At 36.6% G+C, this 14,279-nt stretch overlaps 2 protein-coding genes across 2 annotated transcripts; one reads left to right on the forward strand and one right to left on the reverse strand.

Annotated features, from left to right (window-relative positions):
• Positions 1 to 1,855: 1,855 nt before the first annotated feature.
• LOC125207803 (uncharacterized) lies at positions 1,856 to 3,826 on the forward strand. The gene has a single exon (XM_089063594.1). It carries the CDS (start codon positions 1,901 to 1,903, stop codon positions 3,824 to 3,826), a length of 1,926 nt encoding a protein of 641 aa, XP_088919720.1. The 5' UTR covers positions 1,856 to 1,900.
• A 3,355-nt stretch (positions 3,827 to 7,181) lies between these two features.
• On the reverse strand, positions 7,182 to 8,255 carry LOC148931336 (F-box/kelch-repeat protein At3g06240-like). Its single transcript, XM_089063905.1, has one exon. It carries the CDS (start codon positions 8,253 to 8,255, stop codon positions 7,182 to 7,184), a length of 1,074 nt encoding a protein of 357 aa, XP_088920031.1.
• Between the last annotated feature and the right edge of the window lie 6,024 nt (positions 8,256 to 14,279).

Here is a 14,279-nt window from a genome sequence, read left to right on the forward strand (position 1 = left end):
GCTAGGTCTAAGGCTATGGGTATTTATTTTCGATTTTTTATTTAAGTTTTAATTTATTAATATTTAAATTGGTATTGTTCGTGTATTGTACTATAAAATACTCTCTTCCTATGGTATTTATCTAAGCCATACGTGTACATACTACATATTTTCATAAATACATTAACAAAGATTTTGTCAAAGATTTTATTTTCATAAATATATTACTGAGATAAAGTCTGCACTCAGTAGGTAAATAAAACTGTGAATTCCGTTGAATAAATCAAGTGACAATTTTTCTTGAAATACTATTAAATTAACGAGATATTTGTATATTAATCAGAATTGATTATATTAATCATCAGTTCATAAATTGAGCTCCACCAACATGTAGATTGTAGAGAGTATAGGGTCAATTTTTTCTTATCGTTTGGGGCGTTTATCCAAATAAAAGCTTGGAGATTTGTCTTTCTATGCTAGCAATCCATCCTAGAAGGCTCTAGATTGAATCATACAAGTCTCTGGAAGCTTCAAACGCGCGATGAATTCCCGAGCACGAGAATCATACAAAAGTAACAAAACCTTTCTCCCATAGAATCCAACAACCTCCAAACCACACAATCACGCTTCTTGAACAACACAAAATCGGCTCAAGCCCTTCAACTCTCGACTCGTAAACCATCACCGTCTCATTGTATAAACCGAATAAAACAAACGAGCAATCATCCTTTGCAATAATCATTCTATGTTCCACGTTCTCCACAATGAAAAAGTATAAGTAGGTTAAATGTCATATGATAATGAGCCCTAGGCCAATGGACTCATACAGTCATGTGATTTGTATTTTGTAGCTACATGCCATTATGGTTGTTCCCAGTACTTTATGGAGAAACTAATTTCCCCATACTTTTCCCATGTGATTTCTTTAGGTCTATATTCCATTGCATTCCATTCCATTCCCATACATTTTCATGTTAAATGACTGAAGAATAAAGTAAGAGGAATCAAAATAAGAGAGACGAAGAGATAATAAAGAAAGAAAGATTACTACTCTGCCAAAAAAAAAAAAAAAAAGAATTGCTTCAATCACGTTCGAACTTTTCAAAATAGAAAAATGACTTAATGAACAAGGATTGGAGGAAGTATTATGGCTAGCCATATTATAGCTGTTTAGCATCATTCTTATAGTTTTATGGTTGTCCTGAGTCATTTTAAGTGACATATTTAGCGCTACTCTTAAAAGAATCACTCATATGCCGGTAAACTTCAACTAATTAGTTTCCAAATCTATCATAATTTCAATTAATTAATCATTTTGTTACTTAAAATTATGAACTTTGGAGATGCATGGATTTTAATATAAAATTAATAAAATAAGAGAGAGGAAGAGAAAAAATGGGTAAAGTAAGATAGAAGAGGAGAAAAAAAATAGATGAATTAGTATTACTGGATTGTGGTTTCTACTTTCTAAAATAGAAAGTTTCTATTTTTAGGAAATAGACTAAAAAAAAGAAATTCTATTTTTAGGAAACGGGGGAAATAGTGAACTAATTAATGCGAACAATTATAATTTTGAACAAATTTCCGAAATATAGAAAATTCCCCCGTTTGAACTTATTTTTGGCTACTAAAATGATGTAGAATATTCTAATAAAAATGGCATGTAGGCATGTAGCTACATATCACATGACAAAGTATGGGGAAATTAAATTATCATAAATTAGCTAGCTGAAGTTAGTGTGTTGTGTTGGTTAGCTTCAATAGCATGTGAAGTGTTTTAAAAGGTTATGACTTTGGGTTTTCTCCTATCTCTTTAAACTATAGTATAATATTTTTTTTTAAAATACATATGCATTGCTGATTCACTTTCATTAATCTATAACTATAGTTCTCTGTCAAATCAACTCTTTTCAAATTCTCAATGACGAAAAATCCAACCAAATACCTCCTTATCCTCCTCATCTTTCACTCCATTTTATTTGGGTTCAGGATTCGACAATCCCGAGCTTGCCACCCTACAGATAAAGAGGCACTCCTCGATTTCAAGAAAAGAATCACTTCTGATCCCTTGAAATTGCTTCACTCTTGGATTCCTAACAAAGATTGTTGCACTACATGGGAGGGAATCACGTGCGACCCTTCAACAGGTCGAGTCCTCAATTTGACCCGTCCTGGGCTTTATTCCGACTCTTTTTCGCCCGTGGACACCTCAATGTCTGGAACATTGTCCCCGTTTTTTGGGAACCTCTCTTCCCTTCAAGTTCTCAATTTGGGCAATCTGAAGAACTTAAAGGGCCGCATCCCATCTGAATTAGGGAAGCTTACTAACTTGCGCTACATGTTTCTCCAGTCAAACGATCTCAAAGGATCAATCCCGAGCTCCATTGAGGCCTTGAGTCTACTACAAAGCCTATTTCTTAGCAAAAATCATCTAACGGGCCCAATCCCCCAAAATCTTTTCATGAAAATGACATCTCTCTCCCAACTCTGGCTTGGGGAGAACACGTTGTCTGGATCGATACCACCATCGATAGGCACAATGTTGGAGCTAAGATACCTCGATTTCCACAGCAACAATTTGAGCGGAAGCATGCCTGAATCCATTGGAAGGCTTCGGAACCTCGTACACCTTGACATGTCAAATAACCAGCTAACCGGGCCCATACCAAAATCAATTGGAAACCTGTCCAATCTCTCGGAATTGCAACTCAGCAACAATCACCTCCGCGGAAGCATCCCACTATCCATCGGAAACATGAAGTCCCTCGAATTCATCAAGCTATCTGACAACGCTCTTTCTGGCCCAATCCCGAACTCCATTGGCAACCTACAAAGGGTTCGAACCCTGCAAATGGTAAACAACAATCTTAGTGGCAACATCCCAACAACCATTGGCAACATGACCGCCCTCGAATCCATATACCTCTCCAACAACGCCTTCACCGGAAACATTCCACCAACCCTATCCAGACTCGAGAGGCTATCAACCCTACACCTATCCGAAAACGGGCTTTCCGGCCCGATCCCACCCACCATTATCCGCCACCTCCGAAACCTAGACATTTCCTCCAACCCTCTCTCCCTCCACACCATTCCTCCATGGCTACAACAACTTCCCCTCTTCAGCCTCCACCTCAGGCAGACAGGCCTAGTCGGCCAGCTGCCCGAGTGGCTATCCTCGTCATCAATCTCCTCACTCGACCTCTCAGGCAACTCCCTCACCGGAGAAATCCCCGCCTGGATCGGAAACATGACAGAACTCTCCTTCCTCAACCTCTCCAACAACCAATTCCACTCCTCACTCCCTCATCAAATCCAGAACCTCTCTCTCCTCTCCGGTCTTGATCTCCACTCCAACATGCTCTCCGGAAGGATGACTCCGCTGTTTACCAAGGCGGATGACGGCACCCGCGGCCACTTCAACTCCATTGATCTCTCACACAACAACTTCTCCGGCCCCATCGATGCAGGGATCGGAGATTTGGGCGTTATGGGCTCTCTGGAATCTCTCATTCTCTCGCATAATCAGTTGGGAGGGAAGATTCCGGAATCTTTGGGGAAATTGGGGTATCTTCAGGTGCTGAAACTCGAAGGAAACGGTCTGTCTGGGGAGATTCCGGAGGAGCTAGCCAAGGCGAAGCTTCTCAAAACTGTTAAGCTGTCGGAAAACGGCCTGAGCGGGAGGATTCCGGAGGGAATCTTGAATCTTGAGAATCTCAACGAGTTTAATGTTTCGAGGAATCGGTTGAGTGGGAAGATTCCGCCGCATAAAATCAAGATTCCGGCTTCGTCTTTTGCTGGGAATCCTGGTTTATGTGGAGCTCCACTTGCTCCGTGTAACAACTAATAATGTGTGTAAGCTTGTTTGGAAAACATAATACTACAATTAATTATCTTATTGGTCTAATCAATCACATTCTTTATACGTATTTTATTTGCTAATCTCACATATATTGATTGATTGTAAGATTCTTATACTTGAATTTGAGTTTTAACAAGATTGAAAAATTCATACATTTGCAAATTAACGGTATTTTTGTTAGTATGCATTGAATCTGTATAGTTTGCCCGCTAGCCAAAGTAGGGCACGCAACTCTGTAATCCGGACCGGAAAACAATCTGAATACAATTTATCTCTGTTTCCTACCAGTGGACGTAGCCAACACAACGTTGGTGAACCACATAATTAAATTATGCGTCTCTTTACGTTTTTGTTTGTCTCGATTACACAATTGTCTTATTCTGTCACAACAATTTTCTTTAAGTGGCCATTCAAAATGCCGATATCCATTTTACGTCAGTGTTTCCAACGGAAGCTCGACCTCAGATCCTAAACGTATCAAAAGAACAAGCATGTGCTATGGAAAAAACCAAATACCACATATACTTCACCACAATTATATAAGTAAACAATGCAAAATATTGATTCAGCCAAATTAAATTACAAACATTTTCTGAAATACTATGGAATTAAAGGAAAAACCATCACCTAGTAAAATAGAACGCTAACCAATCATATTCTAAAAATATGTGAAAAATAATATCCCCAAGGTGAAAGCAAGGTTCTGTTACACTCAATGATAGCCGAGCGCTGCTGTGCAAAGCTACACGAACGACGATTAGAGTTGCGTCTCAATTCCAACTTTGGAGGAAACGTTTTCAAACACACCCAATATCCCAAATTCTTATAAAGGACACCATCATCATTCCACCATGTAGGACGAATGAACTTCCTCCAATATGGTGAGGCCAAAGTCAACATCCGGCAATGTGATGGTCCGAAACACTTCATTCGTCATATCAACGCCTCTTCTCCCCCAGTCCTCCTTTCCAGTGCGCAAACGAGCTATTCTTGAACAATGACACGATTGAGCTCTCCACGACCAATTCTTGGTCAATAGCCAACTCCCTCCAAGAGTTCGTCCTCTTCACAAACAAGTTTGCTTGCAAACAAGGGTGTTGGTGGTGGCATGACACCAGTTGCACAACTTTGTAATCTTCGTCGAAACCAACCCCAACATGGTGGCTAATGATGCATTGAGGTGAGTGACAAGACGAGGAGGGTGAACATGGCAGAATCTTCAATTGACCTAGAAAAGTATTGCATACGGCTATCGGTTGCATGGCTCGAGAAGAGCTTACGCAGATTAGACCCTTAACCGCCCCAGCTACCCTTACATCATGCGACTTTAATGAGATCCCGGTGCCTAGGGAATTTATACATAGTTTCAGTTTCTCACCAATATAGTGAAAATAGCATTGTAGATGTACCGGAACTTGGCCCTTGCTGCTACGTCGATGAGTGTGCAGTTTTCTAAAATCTTGAGAATCGATGACGTCGCACCAAAATTTGCAGACAGTTCTCATTATCAGGAGGGATTGCAGGGAAAGATGCAAGAATTTAGTGTCAACACATCGTAGTTCATGGCTATGTGTGTGAATGAAGGAGGTTTAATGGTGTTCAATTTTTCAAGAAGGATACTTAGTGATGGCGGTAATTAAGGTTAGGGTTAATTATAAACCTCTTCATCTTTGTCATTGTTAGTACTGTGCACTTTTTTGAAACGTGGAGAATCGATGACGTCGCCCCAAAATTTGCAGACCGCTTTGAATCTCAAGAGGGATCGACCGCTTTGAATCTCAAGAGGGATCGAACGGGAAGATACGAGAGTATCTCTACCACCACATCGTTGTTCATGGCTTTGTATGTGTTGGAATTGTTGGAGAAATTTTTTCTTTGTATAGTGGTGAAATTTGATGGTGATCAATATATCAAGAGATGGAGGACATTTTGTAAGCCGAGATTAGGGTTAGGGTTTTATGCATATACTTGATTTTATTACTGTGATTAAATATATTACTGTGATTAAATCTACATTTAGCAATTTACTCAATAGGTAAATCGTGTAAATCACGTGTCATTACATAATATAGTAGACGGAATATTAAATTATTTGTTATATATAGTGAGATTGTCACATTAATCAGAATCTTGTAGGATCGATATTTAGGGTAAGGGATCGAATTTTTTTCCATCGTTTAAGGCATTTACTAAAATATGTTTTCAATTAGATTATACTATTTAGTATTAATCGTTTTCCATATTTTGAATAAATTGTCCTAAAAAATTCCGATGAATAGAATATCAATGTGGCCGCTGAAATTTACGTGTTGATTGAGTAATTGATATGTAATTTTGGGTAATCAACTTGTAATTTTGTATAATCGATGTTTAATTTCGATATTTCAATCGTCAAGATTTTTCAGCAGGACATTTTATTCTCGTATTATCATATAAACATTCCTGAATAATGAAACAAATTATTGACGTGGTGGTTTAGTAATTGATATGTAATTTTTGCATGACATTTTATTCTCGTTCTATAAATTAAGCATGTAACGTGGTGGTTTTGCAGGAATAGTAACATGAAATTGATTCCATATGGAATAATGGCAATAGTAAAATCATCATCACCACCCTCAAATTCCCAAATTACTGAGAGAAAAATCGCACACGGGCACACCTAAAGTCAGTAAAAATATAGGTACCTAATTAACATCTTGATACACATGGAAGTTGAAAACATAAAAATAAAAGGATTTTTGAATATTGAAGGAAATGATATGTTTTAATTTTTAATTCATTACGGTTTATAACCCAGAACCCTACTCTATATTTGTTTTTAACTTCAATTTATGAATGAGAAGCACACTTGTATGTCTTCAAACAATTTGTGTGGCATCCGACCCGATTAGACCAAACCCGGCCCATTTTTTTAATATTGATTTTAATTCATTAACACAATGACCTAAAATAATTAATTGATTGATAATTATAATAATTTATTATTTAATTACTCTTGGGTTTGTATAAGATTGGAATAAAGCACATTAATCAGCTCATTAGGCCTTACATATTTCAATCATCTCTCTTTGCAACAACTCCATTGTAATATCGTACCCTCGAGCTAAAAGTTCTTGATCCGCCACTGCCGAATACTATATTTGCTTCGCCGCAATTAAGAAACAATGCAATGTTAATAGTGAATATCCATTGAATAGCAGAATAGTGATTCAGCCATATCAAATAACAAACATTTTGTGAAAACTATGGAAAGGAAAGAGTATCACCAACCTAATAAGTAAAACAGAACAATAACTAATCATGTTCAAAAAATATGTGAAAATTACAAAACATATCTCTAAGGTGAAAGAAAGGTCTTTGTATACTCAATAATAACCGAACGTTCACGCTCAACGATATCCGAACGACAATGAAAACCGGGATCCAATTTTAACGTTGGAGGAAACATCTTCAAACACACCCAATATCCCATATTCTGGTTAAGCACACCATCATCACTTATCCAGGTAGGAGGAATGCACCCCTTTATATAAGGTGAACCCAAAGTCAACACATGATGCCAACTTATAAGTCCACTTCTTACCTCTGTAGACTCATAAATCCTCAACTTCAACCCATTCTCTAAAACACATAGAGAAAATATCTCATTTGGATGACAAGCATGATTACATACAAGAATCTCATACTCCGAGGCAGCAACCATCTCATCCGGTAATGTGATCGTCCGAAACACTTCATTTTTCATATCAAAGCTCAGTACGATCCTCTCCTCCCCCAACCGTCCTCTCCAGTGCGCAAACGAGCCGTACTTGAAAAATGACATTACTGAGCCATCGATCGCCAATTCTTGATCGATAGCCAACTCCCTCCAAGAATTCGTCCTTTTCAAATACAGGTTCGCCTGGAGGCGACAGTGTTGTTGGCACGACACCAGCTGCACAACTTTGTAATCTTCATCGAAACCAACGCCAACATGGTGGCGAATGATGCACTGAGGCGAGTGACAAGAAGAGGAGGGCGAACGTGGCAGAATCTTCAGCTGACCTAGAAACGGATTGCATATGGCTATCGGTTGCATAGCTCGAGAAGAGCTTACGCAGATTAGACCCTTAACGGACCCTGATACCCTTGCATACTCCATGTCGAACGCCGGCATGTCATACGACTTTAATGAGATCCCGTTGGCTAGGAACTCAATACATAGTTTCGATTTTTCTTTACAATTACGGAGAAAATAGCATTGTAGATGTACCGCGTATTCATCGCTGTAGTTGCTAAGCAGCTGAGTGTGCAGTTTTCTGAAATCTTGAGAGTCGATGACGTCACACCACAATTTGCAGACAGTTCTCAATATCAAGAGGGATTGCAGGGGAAGATGCAAGAATACCAGTGTTAACACATCGTAGTTCATGGCTATGTGTGTGAAAGAAATTTAATCGTAGTCAAATTTTCAAGAGGGATGTATAAATAGTGACGGCAGTAATTAGGGTTAGGGTTGTTTTATGGGCCATACACTTAATTTTAGCCCTAATTCTACTTTTAATATTGATCATTGTTTAACCAATTTCTTGTGCTTGAATAGAGATCATACATAAACATCATTTGCAACAATACAAATTGTTCAAAATCATCAAGATGGTGGATTCATCAATGTTAAAAAAATATTGTGGTGTAATTAATTGTAATATTTTTTTTAAATATTGTGGAGTAGTATATGATAACCACAATCTTCAAACTCTAGCTCAAGGTAGATTCATCACTGTTAAAAGAATATTGTGGGGTAATTAATTGCAATATTTTTAAATTTTTAATCAATGAACCAATGTTTGTTTTAGCCAACAAACTATTTTGTACACAAGGCAGATCAAAGCCTAACAATAAAAATATAAGGGAAATTGGCATCTAATATCATGAAACTTTCAAAAAGTTGAGTTTTTCCCACGAACTTTTAAATTGGCAAATAATATCATGAACTTTACCCTGAGTTTATATTTTTCCACGAATGAAAAAATTCATGTTATTTTAATAGATTGAAGAATAATTTTGGAGGGTGTGCTTCAAGAAAAACTATCTTCAAAGATTGAAAAACTTGAAGCTGTCAAAATTGTTGTCGAGAAATTACGAAAAAAAATTCGTATCATAATATTATTTGTGACAATTTTTTCATTCGTGAGAAAAAACAAACACGGCGTAAAGTTCGTGATATTATTTGCCAATTTTAAAGTTCGTGGGAAAAATCCAACTTTTTGAAAGTTTCGTGATATTAGATGCCAATATCCCAAAATATAAATATAAATAAAGCTTAATAAATAATACTAAACAAACCTAAAACTTTGTTATCAGGGTTCGGCCAATTATACCTACGCCTCTAAGCACCCTTAAGGTGAAATGAAGCTTCCTTCGTACTCAACTATAGCCGAAGTCGCCGGAAGCTCCAAACGCGCGATGAATTCCCGAGCATGACAATCATACAAAAGTACAGAAAACCTTTCTTTCATATAACTAACCAAACACCAAAGAAAACAAACGAGCATTCATCCTTTGCAAGAATCTCAAGCATGTAAAACGACTTAAATGCTTGACCTAATATTGTGGATGTCCGAAACACTTCATTCTTCACATCAAAGCTTAGTATGACAAACGATGGGTCTCCCCATGAGTCTCCGATCCCCACCGCCAACATATCCAGTACACAAGGGTCGATTTTTTCATATCGTTTAAAGCATTTATCCAAAAATGTGACAGTGTTTACAATTTTGTGTTCACTATCTTATATATTACTCCCTCCTTCCCACATAATTTTACCTACTTTGATCCGGCACGGATTTTAAGGAATTTAATAGTAAGTAAGTTAAAAAAGTTGTTGGGATGTAGATCCTACTTTTAAAGTATTAGTTTTATACTCCCTCCGTCCCAGAGTATTAGACTCACTTCTTTTGGGCACAGGATTTTAGGAGGTGATATTTAAATAGTTAAAATGGAGAGAGTAAAGTATGAGAGAGGGAAAAAGTAGGGGAGAGAAGAGAGAAAAAAGTAGGTAGAGAATAAAATAAGATAGATGCTTTTTGCTAAAAAAGGAAATGAGTCTAATATGTTGGGACATCCCAAAAAGGAAAGTTGGTCTAATACTCTGGGACGGAGGGAGTAATAAAATGTGAGTAGGAATGAGTTAGTGGAATATGGGGTCCACTGCCAAAAATGGTAAAAGTGAAGTGTGTAAAATTATGTGGAACAGCCCAAAATGGAATACTGGGTAAAATTACGTGGGACGGAGGGAGTAATTATCTTGGAAAACTATTCCAATGATCAGATCAGAATATCAATGTGGCAGGCTGAAATATACACGTTGATTGAGGGGCTATATATATTTTTGAGTAATTAATCAGTGTGTATTTTTGAATAATCGGCATTTAATTTTGACTACCAATAGATATTTTCAGTCATCAAAACTTTTACTACGTCTGCCTACATTGTTTTTCTGATCTACGTAAAAAATGATGAGACAAAATTGAACCTTTAATCTGTAATCTGTATAATAAAGGATTGATTCTCATTTCTCAAAGTGTCGACCAAAACCAACTACTATAACTTTTTGTCAAAATTGAACATGCCAAATAGATAATATTCATACAAAATTTTTTCTTCTATGAAGACAAGGAACCAAATGTCAGTGTTCCCACATACTATAACATAAACCTCACGAAAACGTAAATATAAATTTAACGTAGCTAGAAATATTATTAATAAAAATGAAAAACTAGACGCTTATTTTACCCTGCAGTGGGAGTAAAACTTAACAAAGAAATTTGACTATATGTAATCTCGAAAATAAAATCCTTAAATAAAACTTCAATGAATTCAAGATCGTGAACAGGTAGAATAACATCGCAATGATAAGTTGCGGACCATTGATTGACGTTACAAACGAGTGTGATTATCAACGAGAAGAAGCCGATTTCACTAATTTTAAGGTAAAATGCAGATTAGACCCTTAACCGCCCCAGCTACCTTTAAACGCCTATTCGGATCATCCATCATATAATGTTCCACGTCGGGAGGCGGAAAGTCATGCGATTTTAATGACTTCCCGTTGTCTAGAAGCTCTGTCGACATATAGTTTCAACCTTTCTCTCTCATCAAGAAGAGTAGATTGACGAGACTCTGCATCATCAGCTTTGTCGTTGTCGTTGTCGTTGTTGTTGTTGTTGGTATGTAGCTCAGTATGCAGTTTTCGAAAAGGTGTACAATCGATGATGTCACACCAAAATTTGCAGACAGCACTGAATCTCAAGAGCGATTGAACGGGAAGATGCAAGAGTACCTCTGTCACCACATAGTTGTTCATTGCTAGCTATTTGTATGAATATTGGATGAAATTGTTGGAGTTATGGTTCTTCTTTTTCTATTTTTTTTATTTTGATTTAATTTACTATGGTTGTTAATATTTATATTTGGTATTTTTTTTTTATGTTATATTGATGGTAAGTTTGGGTGTATAATTCAATATATATAAATCTATCAAATATTCATTTCGATGGTATATATTTAAGCCAACCGTGTGCATATAATTGACCAAAGATTTTATTTTCATAAATATAATACCAAAGATTTTGTTAAACATTTAATTTTCATAAATACATTTCCGCGGGATTATATTCAAATACAGTAAGCGAAAGATATTTTTATATTAAAAATATTTCCTCCGTCCCATTTCAAGTGATTGACTACTTTTCGGCACGTGATTAGAGAAAATGATAATAAATACTCCCTCAGTCCAAAAAAATAGTGCACATTTCCATTTTCGGCCGTCTACAAAAAATAGGGCACATTCATTTATGGAAAGTTTTCATCAAATAATAACCCTACACATCATTCCACTAACACTACTTCTCACTTACTTTTTCTCATTCTCTCTTACTTTTTTTCCTTTTCTCTTACTTTACTAATTCTACATTAAAACTCGTATCATACACCAATTGTTCTATTTTTTGTGGACGGATGGAGTAGTTAAAGTGGAGAGAAAGTAAAGTAAAAGAGAGAATAATATTAAAAAGAGTCATATCTATATTATCTCTCTTTTACTTTACTTTCTCTCCACTTAAGCTATTTATTACTACCTCCGTCCACCAAAATTTGTCTCATTTTTCCATTTTTGTCCGTCCCCCAAAATTTGTCTCATTTTACTTTTACCATTTTTTGTTGTGGACCTCATATTCCACTAACTCATTCATACTCATATTTTATTATAAAACTAATATATAAAAGAGTAAAGGTTAATTTTGGTCCTAAACATATGGCCGAAATACCAATTTGGTCCAAAACATGCACTTTTTGAAAAACAGGTCCATAACAAATAAAAAGTTGCCAAAGTAGTCCTTTTTTAACGGCTCCCTTAAAAAATTAACGGTCAACCCTAATTAACCACATTTTGAACTAATTATAATATTAATCTATAACTAAGTAAAAAAAATAAAATTAAAAAATTAAAAAACTAGCCACCTTTTTCGTCAAAAAACCTTTCTCCACCAGCAAATCGGCGGCATAACTAGGGTACGCCCCTTTCGGAAACGGATTTTCAGCGCCCGCCGCCGTCTTCACCGGCGTGATGATTAAGCCTCTCACTTTTCGACTCTGTCTCTAAAAATCAGAGACAAACTCCAAATTCACGACTCATATATCTCTCTCTTCTTCTCCTTCTCCTTCGCTAAAATTCTCTCCCCGCCGGCGAAATTCAGCCTCCAGCTGCTACCGTTGCGGCGCCGCCGGTTCTCTTTCTCACACTTATCCTCTCTATCTCCTCAATCCCAACCAATTCACTCTCTTTTCTGTCTCAATTCCAGCGGCCGCCTCTGTCAGTTTCCTGCCGGCTCTTTCCCTCCGTTCGTTTCTCATTCGTTTCCCTGCTCATCGCTACACCCTCATGCCTGTGCAATCAGCATGACCACTTCCAAGCTCGCTCTCTCTTCGTGTTGATTACCCGGTGTGGAGGTGCTGCTTTCATGAAGATTCGCAGCTCACCGTCGAGAGGCTCCTCCGGACTGGGCTGCATCCACCGTCGTCAGAATATGATTGTTAACTCAGCAATCGAGACTCGTGGGAGTCAGAAAATGGGTGTTCAGAATTCTGGGAGTTGAGGTAGTGTGTTCTGGCAGAGAAAATTAGGGTTCTTGAGATGAACGAGAGGGAGAAAGAAAGATGGTTTGTACTAATTAAAATCCACTAATACAGTCAAAATATCACTAATCAGGATTTGACCGTCAGTTTTTGACGGAATCATAAGAAAAGGACCACTTCGTTAACGATTTCAAATGTTTAGGACCCGTTTTTCAAAAAGTGAATGTTTTGGACCAAATTGGTATTTCGGTCATATGTTTAGGACCAAAATTGACCTTTACTCTATATAAAAGTAGGACCCACAATCCACTAATTTTTTCAACTCACTTTCCATTGCATTGCTTAAAACCTGTGTCGGGTCAAAGTGAGACAAATTTTGGTGGACGGAGGTAGTATCATTTTTGCAAAACAACGGCCAAAAAAAAAAATCAATCACTTGAGCTGTGACGGAGGGAGTACTTATTCCGGATGTCTCAACTTAGCCAAGTCATTAATTTTTAATATATAAAATAAAATCTTCAATCACTCTTACTTTATTCCATATGTCCGGGTTGATCATTCGAGTCAAACTTTCTGTTTTCTTCGCGCTTTGTGGGAGTAACCCGTCCATGTCAAAGTTACGGGGCCAAAATGACCCGCACGGGTCGGATTTTCTGGACAGGACTGTGCAGTGTTTGTAAAACGGTCATAACTTCCTTTACCGGACTCCAATTGAAGTGATGCGACTTGAGTGAGAATGTCTTTGGCTAGGGCCTCTATACACCGTATACACAGTTTCAAGTTTTCATTATTATTTATAAAATAGCATTATAATGAATATATAAGATATATTTTGGAGAAAATATTAGAGAGGAGAATTAGTAGAATATATGACAAATAGTTCTTGGAAAATGGAACAACTATGCCATATATTTATAGGCATTCATTTCATATTTTAGAATTCTCTACTAGATTAGTTAATATTATATCTAGATTTTTCTCCATAAAAATCTAGATATTTTACTATATTCTAAGGAATTTTACTAAAATATTTGCATAGATAATTATAGGAGAGGCTAATTAATTAGCAATTAGTAATTACAAATTTAGACTAAATCTTAGTCATTAAATATCTTAGCCATTAAATTAGGAGATCTAGGGGTTGAAATAATGCCATATTTTATTTTAAATTAAAAAAACTATTAAATAAACTTAAAATGTATGAATGTAAATTATTTCTTATCAAAATCATCTTAAAACTTTAAATTTACGTAACTCTCTCGATTTAAATTATTTTTTTGCAAAAAATATATCAAATTAAAGATAATTTTATAAGGATTTC

Source organism: Salvia hispanica, chromosome 2 (assembly GCF_029641045.1).
Source record: "Salvia hispanica isolate PSC_SH4W2 chromosome 2, Shi_PSC_v1, whole genome shotgun sequence".
NCBI lineage: Eukaryota > Viridiplantae > Streptophyta > Magnoliopsida > Lamiales > Lamiaceae > Salvia > Salvia hispanica.